Below are 23,241 nucleotides of genomic sequence, written 5' to 3'. Positions count from 1 at the left end.
CAGCCAATACAGGAAATGAACCCGCACTGTTGGCATCGCTTTGCATCATTAACCAGCCGTCCAGCCAACTGAGCCTAGTAACAGTCATACCAGGGATATGTTCACAACAAAATACTAGCTGTCTACTTGAGCGAGCTTATCTAAATCACTGGCGTGAAGCAGGATAGAAGCAGGAATGGTCATGAGAAGCAACTTAAAATTGCCCTTAATCACACTCAAGCAGTCTACGTGGTCCTCACATGAATCACATCTGCAGCCGCAGAAATGTCTGCTTGCTCCTCAAACTGTAGAATTTTCAATCACTATTGCCTTCTCAACCTTCCTCCGCAAGCTGTCTGCATAATAGATTTAAGTATGTAACACCCTGGAAAGCATCGCATCAAAACAGCTAGACCTATAAGTAATGATCTCTTGTGGCGACAATGTTTAATAAAAATTGAATCATGGGCACTTAACAGCACAGAGGATTCCATTCAACCCATTGTGCCTGTTTTGGCTCTTAGCTATGCTTAGGACCACATTCTTGTTCTTTTTGTTCCTAACCCTGAAATTTCTACGTGCTCATGTACCTTTTAAAATTATTCATGGAATCAGCTTCCACCTCTGCTTTAGATGGAACAAAGTAAGAAGTCTCACAACACCAGGTTAAAGTCCAACAGGTTTATTTGGTAGCAAATACCATAAGCTTTTGGAGCGCTGCTCCTTCGTCAGATGGAACATAGATGGAACATAGATGGAACATTCCAGATCCCAACAGCTCTCCTTGAGTGAAAACGTCTCTCCTCAACACTCCTCCAGATATTTTATCAATGGTTTTCAATCTATGACCTCTAACTATTGGCCCACTCAAAGGGCAAGTAGTTTCTACTCTCATCAGTATTGACAAAGGTCTGGCACTTATAGGGTGGGACTGAGTACTTCCATCCATGCAGCGATTTAGGAGAACACAAGATCCACACTTCGGAGTCAGTCTAGTGTTGAACAGAGCCACGTGCACAATCACTGAAGCAAGTGGACAGCTCCTAGAATTATTCTTTATTCCTTTGTGGGACATGGGTATCACTGGCTGGCCAGCATTTATTGCCCATCCCTAGTTGCCTGAGGGCAGTTGAGAGTCAACCACATTGCTGTGGCTCTGGAGTCACATATGGGCCAGACCAGATAAGGACAGCAGATTTCCTTCCTTGAAGGACATTGGTGAACTAGATGGGTTTTTCCAACAATCGACAATGGTTTTATGGTCATCGGTAGATTCTTAAATTCCAGATTTTAAAAATTAAATACCACCATCTGCCATGGCGGGATTCAAACCCGAGTCCCCAGACATTGGCTGAGTTTCTGGATTAATAGTCTAGCGCTAATACCACTAGGCCATTGCCTTCCCCGTACTATTTATTGTACATACGCTGTTCTTGTAGTAAATAAATACATACAGTTAACCTATTTAGGATTACGGAGTCTTAGAATTCCTACAGTGCAGAAGGAGGCCATTTGGCCCATCGAGTCTGCACCGACCACAATCCCACCCAGGCCCTATTCCCATAACCCCACATATTTACCCTTCTAATCCCCCTGACACTAGGGTCACTTTAGCTGGCCAATCAACCTAACCCACACATCTTTGGACTGTGGGAGGAAACTGGAGCACCCAGAAGAAACCCATGCAGACAAGGGGAGAATGTGCAAACTCCACACAGCTAGTGACCCGAGGCCTGAATTCAACCCGGGTCCCTGGCATTGTGAGGCATCAGTGCTAACCACTGTGCCACTGTGCTGCTCACTTTATATTAAAATTGAACTATATTGTAGTCACCATTGTCTAGGTGACCTCCCATTGTAATTGTCTTGTCATCTGATTGGCTAAATCGCCAATGGATTGTCCAGAAATTCCCCTTACCAACATTTCACTTACTCTACTTCATTTCTCAGAACCAAAGAACTGCTTTCTTGCTTGTTGGATTTAAGAGACATATTGATCAAGAAAGTTCTCCTGTGCCCATATCAGAGATTATTTTCCTTTCCTGGATTTTTCTGCAGTCTATGTTGAGGTAAACAAAACCTCCTATTTTGGTTCCACAGCGTTGAAATTTGCACATCTAACTCCTTGAAATGCTATATTAAGATTCCGAAAAGCCTAACAGCTTTCTATCTGTTCTTCAATGCAAACCAAATAGATTCAGTCGTAGAACTATACTCATAGAATCTCTACAGTGCAGAAGGAGGCCATTTAGCCCAACGAGCCTGCACTGACAACAGTCCCGCCCAGGCCCTATCTCCATAACCCCACGTATTTATCTTGCTAATCCCCCTGACACAAAGGGGAAATTTATCATGGCCAATCAACCTAACTCGCACATCTTTGGAATATACATGTTGTATATTCTTTTCTGGGGGTTGGTTTAGGTTAGTTAGCTGGACAGCTGATTAGTAATGCAGAGCAATGCCAACAGCGCAGGTTGAACACCGGCTGACGTTATTCAGGACAGTCCATTTTCTCAACCTTGTCCCTTGTCTGAGGTGTGGTGATCCTCAGGTTAATCAGCACCAGTCACTGCCTGTGGTCATCGGGGACTATGGTGACTTTACCTTTATATTATTTTCAATTAGAACTATGATGTCACCCTTAATTATTTGTGCCAAACCACCACCTCTTTTTCTTCCTCTAACATTCCTGAATATTTGGTAACCAGGATCACTAGCTAACCATTCCTGGCCTTGTTTGAGCCATGTCTCGGGAAATGCAACCAGGTCATAATGACATGTGCTTATGCTTACAATTTAGCAACCTGATTATGCTACAGACAATGACATACGCACAATTTTATACTTTCTTCGTTACGTTGGCTATTTTTCTTAATCTGGCCCCTGCAATCTTTGAAATTAGACTGAAACTGTAAAAGGAATGGGTAAAGCAGATGCACAGAACCTTGGCCCCATGCTACATAAATATACAAAAATCCTATTTTTGAAAACAATTGGGACTTTAGGACGTCATATGTGCTCCCTAGAAATTAGTGATTAACTTCTGTGCAGAATAGTGTGGATGGAGGGAAACTCCTTTTGCTAAAATGCCCTTAAAAAGAAACAGGCTTTGGTCTTTTATTATCCTTGTATTATTACAATATTTATATTAAAATGTCTATTCTTGAACATTCTGGATTCAGTTCCAGTACCATATGGAGACAATGTAAGATAACCTCAATGCTTTCATTTTTAAGTTGATATTTCTTGTAAATCTTCTCCCAACTCCTCACAATAGTCAAGGTATATTATGGTTGGCTAGCTTACTTCAATTCCTAATATGGAGCTGGATTATAACTGAGGGCAGCTCCCCACACAGCAGTCTAAATGTCAAGGACAAGCCCTCTTCCACTTGGGTTCCCTCCTGTGCTTTAAGTCAGCAGCCAATGGGTCTTTATTTGTCATTAGGCAAGACATCCGTTGCTCTGAGTGGAAGTCCCACTTTATTGAGTTGCTGGCTAATCAGAGTCTGGCAGCTCTACAATATGAACAGTGCTGCTAGGAGCAGTGGCCAATGCTGATACTGAACTTAGATCAAGGAAGCAGTGATTAACAATGGACCTGGAGGGGAGGGGGGGGGCGTTGTGTGTGGGAGGGAGGGAGGAGGTATGCCCCCTTCATTGGCCAGTAGCTGAGACAAACCTGGGTACAGGCCTCTCCTGCCACCCATAAAATCTGAGCAGTGATGAGATGAGGTCCTTAAGTGGTCAACAATACCATACTTAACGGCCTCAATTGGGTCACAAGCATCAGGCTCACCAGACATTTCCTTGCCGTTCACATAATCACAATAGGTGGACAGGCCAGTGTGGCATCGGGCCCGGCTTTACTAGGTCCACCACCTGCATTCCTGCCTGCAGGGTCCCGTGAAACCCAGTTCACACAATTCATGCAGCATGGGACAGTATCTAAATTGCAAGCACCCACCACTGTAACTTGGGTTTTGTAAGACGGAGGTCGTGCCTTACAAATTTGGTGGAGTTTTTTGAGGAAGTGACAAAAACGGTTGATGAAGGAAGGGCCGTGGATGTCGTCTATATGGATTTCAGTAAGGCATTTGACAAAGTCCCACATGGCAGGTTGGTTAAGAAGGTTAAGGCTCATGGGATACAAGGAGAAGTGGCTAGATGGGTGGAGAACTGGCTTGGCCATAGGAGACAGAGGGTAGTGGTCGAAGGGTCTTTTTCCGGCTGGAGGTCTGTGACCAGTGGTGTTCCGCAGGGCTCTGTACTGGGACCTCTGCTATTTGTGATATATATAAATGATTTGGAAGAAAGTGTAACTGGTGTAATCAGCAAGTTTGCGGATGACACGAAGATGGCTGGAATTGTGGATAGCGAAGAGCATTGTCGGGCAATACAGCAGGATATAGATAGGCTGGAAAATTGGGCGGAGAGGTGGCAGATGGAGTTTAATCCGGATAAATGCGAAGTGATGCATTTTGGAAGAAATAATGTAGGGAGGAGTTATACAATAAATGGCAGAGTCATCAGGAGTATAGAAACACAGAGGGACCTAGGTGTGCAAGTCCACAAATCCTTGAAGGTGGCAACACAGGTGGAGAAGGTGGTGAAGAAGGCATATGGTATGCTTGCCTTTATAGGACGGGGTATAGAGTATAAAAGCTGGAGCCTGATGATGCAGCTGTATAGAACGCTGGTTAGGCCACATTTGGAGTACTGCGTCCAGTTCTGGTCGCCGCACTACCAGAAGGACGTGGAGGCATTGGAGAGAGTGCAGAGAAGGTTTACCAGGATGTTGCCTGGTATGGAGGGTCTTAGCTATGAGGAGAGATTGGGTAGACTGGGGTTGTTCTCCTTGGAAAGACGGAGAATGAGGGGAGATCTAATAGAGGTATACAAGATTATGAAGGGTATAGATAGGGTGAACAGTGGGAATTTTTTTCCCAGGTCGGAGGTGACGATCACGAGGGGTCACGGGCTCAAGCTGAGAGGGGCGAAGTACAACTCAGACATCAGAGGGACGTTTTTTACACAGAGGGTGGTGGGGGCCTGGAATGCACTGCCAAGGAGGGTGGTGGAGGCAGGCACGCTGACATCGTTTAAGACTTACCTGGATAGTCACATGAGCAGCCTGGGAATGGAGGGATACAAACGATTGGTCTAGTTGGACCAAGGAGTGGCACAGGCTTGGAGGGCTGAAGGGCCTGTTTCCTGTGCTGTACTGTTCTTTGTTCTTTGTTCTTTGTAGAATATACATGATCAGGGCATTTAATCCTTTATTTGATATAAAGAGGAAAATGTTTCCCAGATTATTTTTTTGGCCCAATTGTGTTGTAAAATGCTTGGTTTCTCCATACCTGGTCTTCCATTCCAATAGCTTTCAGAGCCTGCCGTCCTCTGTAAGATAGAGCAAGGTTGATGCTTCTTCCCCTTACATCTTTAGCAGTTCGAACATCTGTCAAAAAGCAAAGGAGAAATGTTAACCATGTTTCAATCTATTCTCTTCTAAAATATTTTAGTGTCTGTCAGATACACCCAACCAGAAATCTGGCAGCATTGAATAATTTCTCTGGAATGCACTACTTTGTTTTTCAAATTAGGACCTATCTTCGAGATTAAGTTAGCAGTGCACAGGAAAACAATATATGGACAAGAATTGTACAGGTTACACAAGATTTTTAATAGATACATAAATTCAGATATTTAAGTATGGTATTTGTGGATGCTCTTAACTACACCCATAACTAAGACAGTCGTGCAAATTGGCAATGTGTTCATCTGAAAATGCTAAAGCAGAAAACAAATAGGTGAATCCCACCTTTGCGTGCTTCATAAAGTTCCACTTGAAAACCTCTCTTCGCGAAGAAACATGCATTTAAAGCACCAACCTGGGGGAACAGGAAAAATAAATCCAATCTGCAATTGTGTGCAGGTTAACATGAGTTTTTAATCATGGCTTTCCTCTGAGGCATCAATGATTTTATGGGGGAAATGAGTTGATGTTTAATTTTGAACAAAAACCACAATGAAAAAGAGAAATAAAACACTAATTAAAATGATTGGTAAAAGAGTATTAGTAATACGCAATGTACAACTCCTTGGACTGTTGGAACTTAGTCTTATTTGAACAGTCCTTCATGCTGCTTCTAGATCTCAGGCATCCTGTTATCTGACTGCACATTTACTAAGCACTTGCCCACAGATGAAAGAATTAAGATAAAAAAAGAGAGTATATTGGGACTATTTTCAAATATCCTCCAGCAGGCTGTTTGAACTGGTGTAAACCTGTGTTTTCAGTGCAGTTGGTGCATGATCTAGAGAGGGAGAAACTAGTGAGAGGAATGCAAAAATAGAAGCCAGTAGCTTAGGTTCCCTAAAACAAAATTATTCAATACTAAAGTACACTGGTTAATTATTGCCATTCATGTAGATTACAGATCACATATTGTCTTAATCAACTATTGATCCTGCTTGACGTTGATGAATCAATGATTAACCTGTCTGACAACTGCAAATGCAGAACTGCTTTCCTAGTTGATGTCATATCTTTTTGCCCCATTTCTTCATTCATTAATTATTTTGAGTGACAATCAGTTCCTTCATCACGTAAAAGCAACTGTGGTACGTACCATGCATTTAGCCGAACCAAGAGTTTTTTTTAAGTTAATCACTTTTTCAACAACTTTATAAAAATGATATCAATACAAACAAATGAATTGTCGTGATGGAATAAACAAAGTTGCGTGAAGTAATCTTCCAAATCCATGGTGGCACAGTGGTTAGCACTACTGCCTCACAGCGCCAGGGACCTGGGTTCAATTCCCGGCTTGGTTCACTATCGGTGTGGAGTCTGCACATTCCTCCTGTGTTCACGTGGGTTCCCTCCGGGTGCTCCGGTTTCCTCCCACAGTCCGAAAGACGTGCTGGTTAGCTGCATTGACCCGAACAGGCGCCGGAGTGTACTGACTAGGGGATTTTCATGGTAACCTCATTGCAGTGTTAATGTAAGCCTACTTGTAACAACTTCATTGCAATGTTAATGTAAGCCTACTTGTGACATTAATAAATAATGACAAAGTTAGTGACTGGACAAATAAACAGGAACCAGATTGCAACGCTAACATTAAAATAAAGTTCTTAACAGAATATTTTAAGGGGACATACCTGATTAAAGGGTACTTGAATATAATAAATTCTATAGGATCGTTGAGTTTGGTTGTACATATTTGTAGAGGTTTAGTCACGTCTCACTTGGCATTATCTTAAAGAGCTAGTCCATTTAGAAGAAAAATTAGGAAGCATATAATGGAAATATGGGACCCCCTCTCCCAAAGGTTCCGTGGATGCGGGGACAATCAAAAGATTTCAAGTTTGAGAGAGATAGACTATTGTTGGGTAAGGGCAATAAGGAATATGGAGAGAGGGGCAGTGAGGGTTAATAGACCTCACTAATTTTCTCTGCATTTCAAACAAAACCAGGTACACTGACCAACAAAACCAACGCCATATATCATATAAACAATAGCAATGTTTGAGGAAATGGTAGGTCCATTGCTTGGGGAATCAGCACAAACGATCAACTGAGGCAACATCTTGGATTAACCATCGAGGGAAAACATCAATTTACTTATTTACTATGGGATAACAAGTCCCATCAAAATTACAAAACAAAACAATGACATAACCCGGGGGGCGCGGGGGGGGGGGGGAGGGAGGTGAGACATTGGACTCAATATCCTGACTGGGGAACTTAGAAGGGAGTTTCTCCGTATTCGATTTGAAGTCATTCAAGTAGCGCTTCATGTGCAGTTTGCACACAAATTTGCAAATAAATGCTTGATTCTCTGAGATAAATAAATGAGTCCAACGCCGGCATCGCCACATCAAAAATAAATGAACCATACCAAGCCACCGCCAACAATCGCCACTTTCTTAGTTCTCTCTCCATCAGAAGTTCTCGGACTGGAGCTCGATGACATCTTGCAAACACCGAGAGGACTTTATCTTTGCTGAAATACTTTGCACAATTCACTCTGAACCTGTCCCCCCGCTGAGACTGCAGCGTTTCACAACCCAGTCGATTCCAACCTTGGGTGGGATGTAAGGCATAGTCAAATTCCAAATGTCATTGGCTCAGAAAGTGTGTTTTTGCATTGGCGAACAAAAGGTGTGTTTTTGCCAGAAGGCATTAACTCCTGCTCGGTGTTATTTTTTCATTGAAGGAACTTTCAAGCCACATAGTCAACTGGCTTGAATCTTTACTGGCCCGATTACTGACCCGCGTATGTTGTAGTTGGGCTGCTGGTAGTCTGAAATAAAAGCAGAAAGCGCTGGAATTAACTACTCAGCAAGTCAGCCAGTATCTGTGGAGGAATAAATAATAGTTAATATTTCGGGTCCATGACTTCACACAGGGAAGTCACATTGGGATGATATGTGCAAGGCAAAAGAAGGCAGGAATCATAGAATCTCTACAGTGCAGAAGGAGGCCATTCGGCCCATCGAGTCTGCAAGGACCACAATCCCACCCAAGCCCTATCCTCGTAACCCCACATGTTTACCCTGCTAATCCCCTGACACTAAGGTCAATTTAGCATGGCCAATCAACCTAACCTGCACATCTTTGGACTGTGGGAGGAAACCGGAGCACCCAGAGGAAACCCAAGCAGACACGGGGAGAACATGCAAACTCCACACAGACAGTCAACCAAGGCTGGAATTGAACCCAGATCCCTGGTGCTCTGAGACAGGAGTGCTAACCACTGTGCCACCGTGCCACCCCAAAATGGAGCATGAAACAAGAGATTAATCTGTTGTAAAGTGTTGGGCATACTTCAGTCAGTCTTATAAAGTATTCAGAGTCTTAAGTAATTCAACAGTAAGTATTTATTAACTACAATAAACAAAAAAATGTTATTACTGTAAAGGTCCAAGCTAGGAGCTGGTTCCATGCTTGTTTGTACACACAGCTCTGTCCAACACTGCCCTATCTCCGAGGTGTGGGTCATGTGTTCTCTTACATCACTGTGTGGGCAGTCCCATGTTAAACCTTTATGTTCCAGGTTCCTATACAACACCTTCCCCCTCCCCCCAAGTATTTATCCAATGTATTTACATGTTATCTCAATTTATCTCATGCTTTATACCATTACTACGACCCCATCTCCCCCTCTCAATTCACTTGAGTTCATAGTTCAGGTGGTTTGGAGGTCTTATAATTCTTCTATATTTAATTGCCACTATTGTCAGAGGAGTGATAGGCTCGGTCGCTGCAGGTAAACCATGTTGAACTGGAGGTTGTTCTGGCATTTGGATATCTTTTTTGTCCTTTTTTCTGTTCTTTGGCATTGATACACTTTTTGTCAATTCCCCACTTGTAGTGGTAGATGGTGGATGGTTTTCCCACACTTTATGGAATGGACGAGCTCTGGGATCGTCTCCATAGGGCACGATCTTACCTGCCGTTCATGCCACGCTCCCGCTGCAACGAAGTCAGAGAATTTGGCAGCCAGCCGAATCTCTTCACTGTGGCCGGATGGAAACATCCTCCCTCTACTCAAGAGGGAAAAAGACTGGCTATGGATGGCGTACATCAACTCAAAGATTTATCTGCTGCTATACTTTAGTCATTCCAGAATCATGCCGATGACCAGAAGTTGATTCCTCTGGGCCCATAAAGTGATGTGTCTGTTCTTTGAAGCCAGAGATCTCTCAGCCATGGTTCTTTGTCGGATATGACTGTAATACTGGCAATTTAAAGTTTGTGCAATGGCCATTAACCAAGATGTCTGCATTCCAGAATGAAAATCCAGGATCTTTGACCTCAGCCAAGAAGTATGGTTGTGTCTCCTCTTGTTGTGCTGTCTCAACCTCATGAATCCTCTTAGGATCTTTTGTACATTTTCGTATTTTGGTTTTGCACAGCTTCTCTATTCAGATGCATTAAAAGGCTGAAATTGCTGGAAGTTGATCACATCTATGAGGTCACTTTGGGCAGAATTTTACAGCCTCGCTCAACCCGAGACTGGAGAATCCCACCCAGGGTCAACGGACATTTCCATCCCTCCCCCACTCCGCTTCCATGGCAGGCGAGGCGGTAGAATCCCAGTGTTTGTTCCATGGCACTGGCATGATTATTTTACTGGTCGGGAGTTACTGTCCTGGAGTGTCCCTGTTTCTGTGCTGTTTAACTACCTGGACAATGGGGTTTACTTTGTACCAAGGTTTGCTTTCTCCCCTCAATATGGATCTGTGCTATAAATGGGTTTCACGTTGCCTGACGATCTGGATGGCTTTCGCAAGAGTTTGTTGTTCCTTCCCTTGAAGCATATCTGAGTCTGTATCATCCACCACTCCCACAACTATCCTATCCCTGATTAATTCAGTTATCATGATCACAACCTTTAGCCATTCTCTACTGTTCATTAATGGAGGAGTCGACAGATTCTCATGGCTGCTGGAGAAGTTAATTAGATTTAGCCCTTTCAAGGATTTTGTATTGTCTGACTTAAGATAGGTGTAGAATGATTTTAAAACGTCATTAAATTATGCAGATGAGTCATTGATTCCTTGTCTAACTATTACATTGGGCCTACCAAATAAAGCAGCGTGTTAACTGGTTCAGCTTCTGTCTTTTTTTCCAAACCTAAAGCAACCATGCATCTAAGGAATCTCTTTCTCCAGAGCCCTCAATTTTGTTATTAGGTTGGGCCTTGTGTTATCATTTCCATAAACCAGACTATTGTTGGTGGGTGGCACAGTGGTTAACGCTGCTACCTCACAGCACCAGGGGCCTGGGTTCAATTCCCAGCTTGAGTCACTGTCTATGCACAGTCTGCATGTTCTCCCCATGTCTGCATGGGTTTCCTTCAGGTGCTCTGGTTTTCTCCCACAGTCCGAAAGACATGCTAGTTAGGTGCATTGGCCATGCTAAATTCTCCCTCAGTGTACCCAAACAGGCACCAGCGTGTGGCGACTAGGAGATTTTCACAGTAACTTCATTGCAGTATTAATGTAAGCCTACTTGTGACACTAATAAATAAACTTTAAACTCAAACATTTAATTCTTTATTTTGTTGATCTTGAGATTAATAACTTGTAAATGTAAGTGCAGCAAAGTGAGGACAAACACACCTGCAATTTCACAAGACAAAGGGCTGTCCCTTTAAGGCAACTCAACAGAGTAAGGGCCACCTGGCTTGGGGCTCAATTGAGAGTGGGTAATCGCCTCAGGAGATGGAGTCCTCTTATTAGGCAGCAGACATGGAGGGAACCAGAGCAAGTATGTGGCTGCTGTACATTTTTTCTTATTAATAAATATATTTTGTGTTTCTAATAAAGTCTGTGAATATGCATAATTATGGGGAGGCAATATCCTAGTGGCATTATCACTGGACTATTAATCCAGAAACTCAACTAATGTGCTAGGGACCTGGGTTCAAATCCCACCATGGCAGATGGTGGAATTTGAATTAAATTTTAAAAATCTGGAATAAAGAATCTACTGATGACCATGAAACCATTGTCTATTGTCAAAAACTCCCACCTGGTTCATCAATGTCCTTTAGGGAAGGAAATCTGCCATCCTTATCTGATCTGGCTGACATGTGACTCCGGAGCCACAGCAATGTGGTTGACTCTCAACTGCCCTCCAAGCGCAACAGGGACGGGCAATAAATGCTGGCCAGCCAATGTCCTACGTCCCACGAATGAATACAAAAAAATTTTTACGCAGACACAGGTAAATTTAACATTTCAACCAGAATAGGTATGATCCAACAATAATCATTCCTCATTCTGAGGAAGACATTGTGAAATTGTGTCCATTATAGGGGAAACTATCCCTTGTAGGGGAGGGAAGTAATCTGGTCGAAACTAGAATGTTCCACCAGAAATAGGTGGAGTGAACTTCACCTTGGAGGAAACATAATTGAGTAATGACAGCAATATGCATCTTTCCAGTATTGGCACGGTGGTTAGTACTGCTGCCTCACAGCACCAGGGACCTGGGTTCGATTCCCAGCTTGGATCACTTTCTGTGTGCAGTCTACACGTTCTCCCCATATCTGCGTGGGTTTCCTCCGGATGCTCCGGTTTCCTCCCACAGTCCGAAAGACGTGCTGGTTAGGTGCATTAACTCTGCTAAATTCTCCCTCAGTGTACCCGAACAGGCGCCAGAGTGTGGCGACTGGGAGATTTTCACAGGTAACTTCCTGACACTAATAAATAAACTTTAAACTCAACCATTTAATCCTTTATTTTATTGATCCTGAGATTAATAACTTGTAAATGTAAGTGCAGCAAAGTGAGGACAAATGCACCTTGTGTGGGGGCTTGTGTGGGGTATGATAACCTTTCCTGCAAGCCCCTTGACAAAATTACCCTAGTTCTATCGACATGAGCAACTTTGAACTTCGCAAACTTTACTTAAGAGTTCTGTCAATATTGTAATTGGGCAAAGTCCGGATTGCAACATGCAAACCACAGTTCAGATTAAAGCAAAACAATTCAACATTAAAGCAAAACTTGTTTTTTTTTAAAAAAAAGGAAACAAGGTGCAAAATGTGTCGTTGTTGCAATTGGTGCTTTTTGCTCCCTCTGGCGGCCTCTCCTTCACTCCTCTGGCCTCTCCCACTCCGGCCTTGGTCCCTCCCCGGGCCTGATCCTCAGCATGTTCCGCTTTGTGCGAAACCTCCATCGGTGCCAGGCCAAAATCCGAGGGGGGCAGAGCTGTGCATTGTTCAGGCGGAACCTGGCTCCTGTTGCAGGCTGCAAGAGGATGGTGAGCGTGCAAATTCAGTTTGTCCGTGTGAGAGAGAGAGAGAGAGAAATGCAAACCGGCTTCCTGTGCACATGTGTGCAATCCGGATTTAGAGTGCAATGCAAACTGGGCTGGCACTCCGGAGCCGCTCTGGAGTTTGGGGCTGGGGTATTTATAAAATAATGTTGCCGGTGTTGTTGTGGCTGGATCTGCTCCCCCCGGGCAGCTCGCGCCGCTGCCAGGGGTTCCCCGGGGAACGTTCCATTGGGCAAGGTGACCCCGGGAGGAGCAGCAACAACTCACCTGGAACACCCGACTGGAGGACAACTAGCCATGTCTGAATAGACATCAAACACCCTCAACCCAAACCCCGCTCTGTCGATCCTTAACCTCCTTTCACAACCATTTAGATTTTGGTTTTTGCTGGCACCGCTCCTGGTTTCGAGAGAGCCACATTTGATCAGGAGGCACCAGGCCTCATTTCTCCACTCCCCCCTCCAACTCTCTGTGAACAAGGGTTGCTCTTGTTCTGTGCTGTGTGTGTATATATAATATTGTCTTTTTGCTTTGCTGTGGACAAATGCATTGTCATTTACACCCTGCTCTCCTGGCTGACCAAGTCGTGCAGGGCAGCAACGAGGCAGATAATCCAACTGACCCCCATCTTCCTTTAAGTGTAGGTTTCCTGATATTGGTACCTGTTTGTGGGATGGGGGTGATGTTTGGATAACTGCAGGCTTGTTTTCTTTTTTGGAAAAAGGGTCATGGTATTGTACTATTTGCCAAGTCACTATATGGGCGGGATTATAAGGCCTTGTTCGCACTGAAACTGTAAAATCCCGCCCAAGGTCAACAGACCTTTCCATGGTCCGCCCCTTGCCCGCTCCGATTCTGTGGAAGGCGGTACAGTAAAATTCCAGCCTATGTGTCTGTAATGTTACAGGATAGAAAAGCCTAATGGCGGCATGTAAGGCATAGTGGTTAGCGCTTCTGCCTCACAGCGCTAGGGACTCCGGTTCGATTCCCAGCTTGGGTCACTGTCTGTCCGGAGTCTGCACATTCTCGTTATGTCTGCTTGGGTTTGCTCTGGGTGCTCCGGTTTCATCCCACAGTCTGAATGACATGCTGGTTCGGTGCATTGGCCATGTTAAATTCTCCCTCAAAGTACCTGAACAGGTGCCGGAGTGTGGCGACTAGGGGATTTTTCACAGTAACTTCATTGCAATGTTAATGTAAGACTACTTGTGACACTAATAAATAAACTTTAAACTCTTATGGATGCTCTTTGAAAGAGTTGTCCACTTTAAGTCTCTCTCTTTCCCCTCTCCCCCACTATTTTTTAAACAAACATTGCAACTTATTTTATTATTTTTATTAATGTCACAAGTAAGCCTGCATTAACACTGCAATGAAGTTACTATGAAAATCCCCAAGTCGCCACACACCTGCGTCTGTTCGGGTACACTGAGAGACAATTTAGCATGGCCAATGTACCTAACCAGCACGTCTTCCGGACTGTGGGAGGGAAATGGAGCACCCAGAGGAAATCCACACAGACATGGGGAGAACGTGCAGACTCCGCAAAGACAGTGACCCAAACTGGGAATCGAACCTGGGTCCCTGGAGCTGTGAGGCAGCAGTGCTAACCACCAAGCCACAAAGGGATATATAGACATGAAACGTTAATTTCTCTTTCCACAGATGCTGCCTGACATGCTGAGTTTATGGTAATTCTGTTTGTGAACAGAATTCCCACTCACCTGAAGAAGGGGCTCAGAGCCTCGAAAGCTTGTGTGGCTTTTGCTACCAAATAAACCTGTTGGACTTTAACCTGGTGTTGTTAAACTTCTTACTATGCTGAGTTTATCCAGCGTTTTGTGTTTTTCCTGTTATGGATTCTGTTTCCATCATTGGTTTTTGGCAGCGAGGGTGGATGCTTGCTTTAGAACCAACGTTTTTAATCATACGGATCAGGGTATCAACATTTCTTGTATGTTTTCTAAAATGGGAGCAGAGAGCTTTTTATAACTTGAAGCAGGAAGTTTGACTGATCAAGTATGTGACCGGAAAGAAGGCAGAACAGAAGATGAATGACAGCCACAAAAGCTGGAGATTTGCCAGTGTGAACCTGTATATGTGTGTGTCATATATACACACAGGGCTGGAGCGATCCAAGATGCGTGTTGCTACCACCAATATTTTGTTTATTAGAAGTGAGGAACTGATGACAGTTTGGAACATTCGTTTAAAAATCAATCCATCAGATTTGCATTATTGTCAGCTAAATGATCAATTAACATAGTTAATGGCTGAAATGTTTTGAGCATTACAGCTGCTTTTTTCAGCTATTGCAAAGCAAACTTTTGCAACACAGATTTCTTAGTTTGTCATTTGAAGTTTACGTAAAATTAGAAATTGGCAGTGGCACAATTGATTAAGGAAGCATTGCTGTCACTGTGTCCCTCTGTGTTCAGATCTAGTGCATCGATGATTGTGGTTGTTTCTTTATCCGTTTTGAACGGTTCCCACCTGGAATGTTGATTGTCAGCTCTCTCACCTCACAGATGCAGACCAACCTGCTGTGTTTCTTTAAGAAATGCTTCTTTTAGACTTATATCCCAACAAATAAACATGCAAAATGCACTAATAATCTTTTGCTTGGCTAGTCATGGCACAAATCAATTCCAGCCTCTCGGAACAAAGAACAGTATAGCACAGGAAACAGGCCCTTCGGCCCTCCAAGCCTGTGCCGCTCATTGGTCCAACTAGACCATTCGTTTGTATCCCTCCATTCCCAGACTGCTCATGTGACTATCCAGGTAAGTCTTAAATGATGTCAGCGTGTCTGCCTCCACCACCCTACTTGGCAGCGCATTCCAGGCCCCCTCCACTCTCTGTTTAAAAAAACGTCCCTTTGATATCTGAGTTATACCTCGCCCTTCTCACCTTGAGCCCGTGACCCCTCGTGATCGTCACCTCCGACCTGAGAAAAAGCTTCCCACAGTTCACCCTATCTATACCCTTCATAATTTTGTACACCTCTATTAGGTCTCCCCTCATTCTTCGTCTTTCCAGGGAGATTTACCCAATCTCTCCTCATAGCTAAGACCCTCCGTACCAGGCAACATCCTGGTAAACCTTCTCTCTAAAGCCTCCATGTCCTTCTGGTAGTGCGGTGACCAGAACTGGACGCAGTACTCCAAATGTGTCCTAACCAGCGTTCTATACAGCTGCAACATCAGATTCCAGCTTTTATACTCTATACCCCGTCCTATAAAGGCAAGCATACCATATGCCTTCTTCACCAACTTCTCCACCTGTGCTGCCACCTTCAAGGATTTGTGGACTTGCACACCTAGGTCCCTCTGTCTTTCTATACTCTTGATGGCTCTGCCATTTATTGTATAACTCCTCCCTACATTCGTTCTTCCAAAATGCATCATTTTGGACTGCCTGGATCCAATACAGTTCGCCTACTGCCGCAGTGGACCCCATCTCCCTGGCCCTGCACTCAACCCTGGAACACCTAGATAACAAAGACCCCCAAGTCGGACTCCTATTTATTGACTACAGCTCAGCCTTCAACACCATTATTCCTACGAAACACATCTCCAAACTATGGCCTGGGCCTCAGCTCCTCCCTCTGTGACTGGATCCTGAACTTCCTAACCCACAGACCACAATCAGTAAGGTTAGGCAACAACACCTCCTCCAAGATCATCTTCAACACCGGTGCCCCACAGGGTTCTCAGCCTCCTACTATAATCCTTGTGCACCTATGACTGTGGCCAAATTCCCCTCCAACTCGATTTTCAAGTTTGCTGACGACACCACCGTAGTGGGTCGGATCTCAAACAATGATGAGACACAGTACAGGAATGAGATAGAGAATCTGGTGAACTGGTGCAGCGACAATAATCTCTCCCTCAATGTCAACAAAACGAAGGAGATTGTCATCGACTTTAGGAAGCATAGTGGAGAACATGCCCCTGTCTACATCAACGGGGATGAAGTAGAAAGGGTCGAGAGCTTCATGTTTTTAGGTGTCCAGATCACCAACAATCTGTCCTGGTCCCCCCATGCCGACACGATAGTTAAGAAAGCTCACCAATGCCTCTACTTTCTCAGAAGATTAAGAAATTTGGCATGTCAGCTACATCTCTCACCAACGTTTACTAATGATGTGAAGTTGCCAGCGTTGGACTGGGGTAGGCACAGTAAGTAGTCTCACAACACCAGGTTAAAGTCCAACAGGTTTATTTGGTAGCACGAGCTTTCTGAGCGCTGCCCCTTCGCTCACCTGATGAAGGGGCAGCGTTCCAAAAGTTCGTCCTACCAAATAAACCTGTTGGACTTGAACCTGGTGTTGTGAGACTACTTACGGAACTTTTACTGATAAACCATTGAAAGCATTCTTTCAATGGTTTATCACAGCTTGGTGTGACTCCTGCTCTGCCCAAGACCGCAAGGAACTACAAAAGGTTGTGAATGTAGCCCAATCCATCATGCAAATCAGCCTCCCATCCATTGACTCTGTCTACACTTTCCGCTGCCTCGGCAAAACAGCCAGCATAATAGATAGATAGATAGATACCCTACAGTGCAGAAAGAGGCCCTTCGGCCCATCGAGTCTGCACCGACCACAATCCCACCCAGGCCCTATCCCCATATCCCACCCACTAATCCCTCTAACCTAGACATCTCAGGACTCGAAGGGGCAATTTTAGCATGGCCAATCAACCTAACCTGCACATCTTTGGACGGTGCGAGGAAACCGGAGCACCCGGAGGAAACCCACGCAGACACGAGGAGAATGTGCAAACTCCACACAGACAGTGACCCAAGCCAGGAATCGAACCCAGGTCCCTGGAGCTGTGAAGCAGCAGTGCTAACCACTGTGCTACCGTGCCGCCCTTAATTAAGGACCCCACGCAGCCCGGACATTCTCTCCCACCTTCCGTCGGGAAAAAGATACAAAAGTCTGAGGTCAGTACCAATCGACTCAAGAACAGCTTCTTCCCTGCTGCCATCAGACTTTTAAATGGACCTGTCTTGCATTAACTTGATCTTTCTCTACACCCTAGCTATGACTGAAACACTACATTCTGCACTCTCTCCTTTCCTTCTCTATAAACGGTATGCTTTGTATAGTGTGCAAGAAACAATACTTTTCACTGTATACCAGTACATGTGACAATAATAAATCAAATCAATTGTGAAAGTGAAAAGATGTTCATTTTGTATTAATATTTGCCAACAATATATGTTATTTAAGGTACTGGTCGGTATTTCAAAAACCAACCACATTTAAGGAAAAACTGTTTTGTCCAGTAAGTTCCCAGCGTGTAGAATTTCCTGGACATTAGAATACCTTAATAGTAATTAATTAAGGATAATCCGCTGGCTGTTGATCTTAACCAGACTGTGAAGTGCAGATCAGGGAGCTGAATAATGAACTGGACCAATAGGCAGTTGAATCGGAAGAGTTTGTGGTTGATCCAAAAACAGCAAGCAAGCTTTTGTAAACCAGTAAGATTTTGTTTTTTTTGCACTGTGGTGTGGATTGAGGGAAATAGAGAACCTTTCTTTTTAGCTGCTGAAAATGTAGGATCATTAGGCGTTATTCCTCAATATTTTGAGTCATGGACTGAAAACTGTTCAGAGAACGTCTTTAGAAGCAAACATAAACACCAAGGTTCCCTGTCCCACTCGTATCCAATGTCACAGCTGACAGGTGTAGCATGGCTGAGGGGGGAAAGCAGTTCGCCCTGGTGCATATATAGTCTTCCTGCCAGGATAGTGTCAGGCTCCATGACCTCTGCTTTTTTAAAAATGTCATGTGGAGCTCACCAAGTTGGGGTTTTATATATCACACCAGGATCAGTTTATATATTTGTGCAATTAAATGCCACATTATTGTCTGAACTGTGGTCTGCATTCAGTTGTGCTAGAATTAATATTTGACTATGGGTCTGCCATTGATTCAAGATTGCAACACCCATATTTGAGAGTTACTTATTTACCATTTAATCATGGAGTAGGTCAGAAATTGGACCTTTCGAGTTGCTTGACATTGCTGTCATTTGATCTTTTCAGTATATTTTAGCAAAACAATATTTCAGCATTGTACATTTCTACACCCATTTTGTTCTAAGGTCACAGTTTTTTATTCATTCATGGGATGTGGTCTCGCTGTCTACACCAGCATTTATTGTCCATCCCTCATTACCCTTGAGAGGTTGGTGGTGAGCTACCTGCTTGAACCATTCCATGTATTGTAGGTGCACCCATAGTGCTGTTAGGGAGGTGGTTCCAGGATTTTGACCCAGCGACAGTGCAGGAACAGCGATATCATTCCAAGTCATGATGGTGAGTTCTTTGAATGGTAAATTCCAGATGGTGGTGTTCCCATCTGTCTGCTGCCCTTGTCCTAGGTGGTGGCAGTCATGAGTTTGCAAGGTGCTGTCAAAGGAGCCTTGATGAGGTCCTGCAGTGCATCTTGTAGATGGTACACACTGTTGCCACTGTGCATCAGTGGTGAAGAGAGTGAATGTTTGTAGAAGGGGTGCCGTCAAGTGGGCTGCTTTGTCCCTGATGGTGTCAAGTTTCTTTGAGTGTTGCCAGAGCTGCACTTATTCAGGTAAGTGGAGAGTATTCTATCACACTCCTGACGTATGCCTTGTAGATTGTGGACAGGTTTTGGGGAATCAGGAGATGAGTTACTCGCCACAGGATTCGCATCTTCTGACCTGATCTTTTGTCATGGTATTTATATGGCTAGTCCAGTTCAGTTTCTGGTCAACAGTAACCCCCACAATGTTGATAGTAGGGGATTCGGCAATGGCAATGCCATGGAATGTCAAGGTGCGATGGTGAGATCCTCTCTTGTTGGCAATGGTCATTGCCTAGCAAATGTGTGGCAAATCTTATTTGACACTTGTCAGCCCAAGCCTTGACATTGTCCTGGTCTTGTTACATTTGGATGTGGACTGCTTTTGTACATTAATGTGCAACTGTGTTTGATAAAGAACAGCAGATGCAAAGTTTGCCCATAAAGCTTACAATGAAGCAGTTTGGAAAAGTTGCTTCCATTAAATCAGTGTATATTTTTAATTTCCGAAGCATTTAATTATGCCCATTGTTCTTTTCAGTGGAATATTTAAGTACTTTGAGTCACTGAAAAATTCTAACTGATGTGTAAAAATGATTATTTTCACATGGCATCAAAGTGCATGGCCTAATTAAAGCCATACCAAAATTAATCCTGGTGCAGACATCATGTCAAATGAGAGGGCACAGTATTAGTAATATTTAAACATTTTGGGGGGGGGGGGGGAATGACAGAACAATCTTTTTCAATGGCGCAATATTAGCCTCATTCTGCTGAGATTCGCAGGCGCGTGGTGGCACAGTGGTTAGCACTGCTGCCTCACAGCACCAGGGGCTCGGGTTCAATTCCTGGCTTGGGTCACTGTCTGTGTGGAGTCTGCACGTTCTGCCCGTGTCTGCGTCGGTTTCCTCCGGGTGCTCCTGTTTCCTCCTACAGTCCGACTTGCTGGTTAAGTGCATTGGCAATGCTAAATTCTCCCTCATTGTACCTGAACAGGTGCCGGAGTATGGCGACTAGAGGATTTTCACAGTAAAGTTTTTTTTTCATTGCAATTCCATTGTAATTTCATTGCAGTGCTAATGTGAGCCTACGTGTGACACTTAATAAATATACTTTAAAATGCATCAGTACTGAAATCGCCTCCGTGAAGCCCACCGCCTGTAACTCTCTGTCCTTCTCTAAGACACTCCTTAAAACCGACCCCTTTGACCAAGCTTTTGGTCACACAATGTCTGCTTCTGTGGCTCAGGATCACACGAGGCTCTAGTAAAACACCTTGGAATGTCTTACCCTGCTAAAGTTACTAAATAAATTAAAGTTTTGCTTTTGTTTGTGCTGTGATGGAAACCACATTGTTCACAATTGACGGAAGGATTAAAAAGACGACTTGATTTTTCACCATGATTTCTAAAGCTTAGACATGCTTCCTCTCTAGTGGAGTTTTAAATTTAACTTGGAAATTAAATAAGAAATATTTGTACGTTACCCTGTACTAAGAAGCTGCAACGGTTCTGTTTGTTTTTCCTAGGAAAGCTCTGATGGCTACAGAATCGAATATGATACCTTCGGTGAGCTGAAAGTGCCAAATGACAAATACTATGGAGCCCAGACAGTTAGATCAATGATTAACTTCAAAATCGGAGGGCTGTCTGAAAGGATGCCAGTAAGTTTCTTAGCAGAGTTTTAATTTTAAGCAGAAAGTTGACAACTGATTCTCTTACCTTTTCCCCACAATCCTTGTCCCCTTACCCATTGCGTTGATTATTTAATTTTTTTTTCTAATCCACTTGGTGAAAAGATCAAGAAAATGCTTGCTTTGTTGCAAGCCTCTGGATAGTCAATAGTTGGTCAGGATTGTAACTGATTTACGGAGAAAGCAGAATAGTAGCAGGAACCACCATCCCGTTTCAGCTTCAGGCAAAAATCTGGGTGAGATGTTTCTAATTGCATTATGTAATTAATTGCCTTTTATTTTAAAAAACTTGATTGTAGCATTGTCACTGATGCGCAAATAATAATCACGTGGCACTCAAATGGGAATTAAATCTCTAGTTTATATACCTATAATGTCGGCAAAATAATGCTCATTAATTGTTGATTACGTTAACATTTCTGTTATCTGGTACTCTACTGAACGGAATTTTCTGTTAATCAGAATTCTGGGTTTGGGTCTGTTTTTTGATTGGCGGCCACCTCACCAGTGATAGTTATCAGTGTCTTGTTCTCGTTCGTTATCAGCCTCCCTGGGAAGTACCATCACCTGCTCACTCACTCACTCAATTCTTGTGTTCCCTTGTGAGACCTTGACATCCAGGTGATCAGCCTAGAGCTTTGTCATTGGATGAAAACGCAGAACTCGCATCTCGGTTAACTGGCATATTTGATTAACTGGTGCTTCCCATCCCTGGGGCATGCCGGATAACAGAGGTTTTCCTGTAAATTCGGTGCCGGTTGAAATAATTGCCAGTGTTTTTTTAAAGTAAGGCAAATAATTGTAGAATTTCTAAGAGATCTTGTATGATGGTGCCAGTTGTGGCTTACCTCTGAGTCAAAACACAGAGTGCAAGTCCCACTCAAGATTTGAGCATAAAAACTAAAATTAGCACTTCATTGCATTGTTGAGGGAGTGCTGCAGTTTTGGATGAGAAGTTAACCACAGTCCTGTTTGCCCTATAAAATATTCAGTGGCGCTCTTCACAGGAGAGGGTGGGAGTTATTTTCAGTGCCCTCAATCAACATAATTAAAACAAATAATTTGGTCACATTGTTGTTTGTGTGCACTTGCTATGTGCAAATTGGTTGCCACACCTTCTATATCATAACTGTTAATACACCACAAAAGATGGTTGTAAAGCACTCTAGGATGTTCTGTGGTCACGAAAGGCATTATAAAAATGTAGGATCATTATTCCCACTAACAAATAAATCACAATAATATCTGTTTTACAGTTTAAAATGGGAGTTAGTGCATGATAATCTAAAATTAAATATGCAGGAACACACACTATAAAATTGGCATAAGTTTACTTTTTGTGTCTGAGTTTGAGAATTCAGTGGTGTAAGGATCACGGGGACCGGAACCCACTGCTCTGCTTTATCTTAGGTTAAATCTAGATGGATAGGCCCAATGGCCGCCTTTATCTGTGATTATCTTGAAATATGAAAGCATGTGGTGGATTACTTTTTCCTGCTGATGAATGTGGCCCTTAAATTTGTAAACTCTTGCCACGATTCTTCTTGTTGTAGTAACCGTCCATCATTCTTGGCATCTACTGACAAGCAGCCTCGACCTAGGCTGCTTTGGAGGGAGGGTAGAATATACCCTTCAGAGTTCCAAGGACAAAAGAACCTCCATTCCATTAGCATGTCCTAAAGTCGTTCAGAGCCAATAAATTACCTTTTATAGGCAAATGAGGAAGCCAATTGTGCAGAGCAAGGTACCATAAATGACCAAAAAGCAGTTTTGTTTTAGGGATGAATGCTGGCCAGACCACAGGGAGCAATTTCCTCTTTGAAGAGTTTACAGACAGATTTAAACTTGGTTTAAGTTGCTTCATCTGAAAAAAACCCTTCAGGTTTTTTGGGTTTTTTTTTATATAATGGTGTTTGCTTTCTGAAGCCTGAAAAAGCTGACTGCAATCAATGAATTGCTGGAAGTTTAATGTCTGTTAGTCCCCAGCAAGCATGATATTGTTTGTAACTCAGTGTGTACACTGGGAGCTCAGTCTTTTCCCATTTCAGGGATGTAAGTGGGAAGTCTAATTGAAGTTTTTCCCCCCTCCACTGCAGCCTGCAACTGGTTCTCCTTGCTTTGCTCAAATAACGGCCAGAAAATGAAATAGATAACAGATCATCTGCCACTAATGTAAAACTAAACCATGGGGAAA

The 23,241-nt window shown here is 43.5% G+C and overlaps 2 protein-coding genes across 2 annotated transcripts in view; one reads left to right on the top strand and one right to left on the bottom strand.

Annotated features, from left to right (window-relative positions):
* kmo (kynurenine 3-monooxygenase) overlaps positions 1 to 8,183 on the bottom strand; it is a 40,258-nt gene extending 32,075 nt beyond the window's left edge. Inside the window, exons 1-3 of the mRNA XM_078229646.1 lie at positions 7,889 to 8,183; positions 5,803 to 5,872; positions 5,342 to 5,439 (exon numbers count right to left, since the gene is read on the bottom strand). Coding sequence (XP_078085772.1) covers positions 5,342 to 5,439; positions 5,803 to 5,872; positions 7,889 to 7,963 — 243 coding nt within the window. The 5' untranslated portion in view covers positions 7,964 to 8,183. The remainder of the gene's footprint in view (positions 1 to 5,341; positions 5,440 to 5,802; positions 5,873 to 7,888) is intronic.
* A 4,424-nt stretch (positions 8,184 to 12,607) lies between these two features.
* Positions 12,608 to 23,241, top strand: part of fh (fumarate hydratase) — a 32,063-nt gene continuing 21,429 nt past the window's right edge. Inside the window, 2 exon segments of the mRNA XM_078229649.1 lie at positions 12,608 to 12,765; positions 20,883 to 21,054. Coding sequence (XP_078085775.1) covers positions 12,655 to 12,765; positions 20,883 to 21,054 — 283 coding nt within the window. The 5' untranslated portion in view covers positions 12,608 to 12,654.

The sequence above is a fragment of the Mustelus asterias genome, chromosome 15, assembly GCF_964213995.1.
Source record: "Mustelus asterias chromosome 15, sMusAst1.hap1.1, whole genome shotgun sequence".
Taxonomy (NCBI): Eukaryota; Metazoa; Chordata; class Chondrichthyes; order Carcharhiniformes; family Triakidae; genus Mustelus; species Mustelus asterias.
Note: the sequence above shows the minus strand (reverse complement) of the source record. Positions and strands in the feature narration are given on the sequence as shown.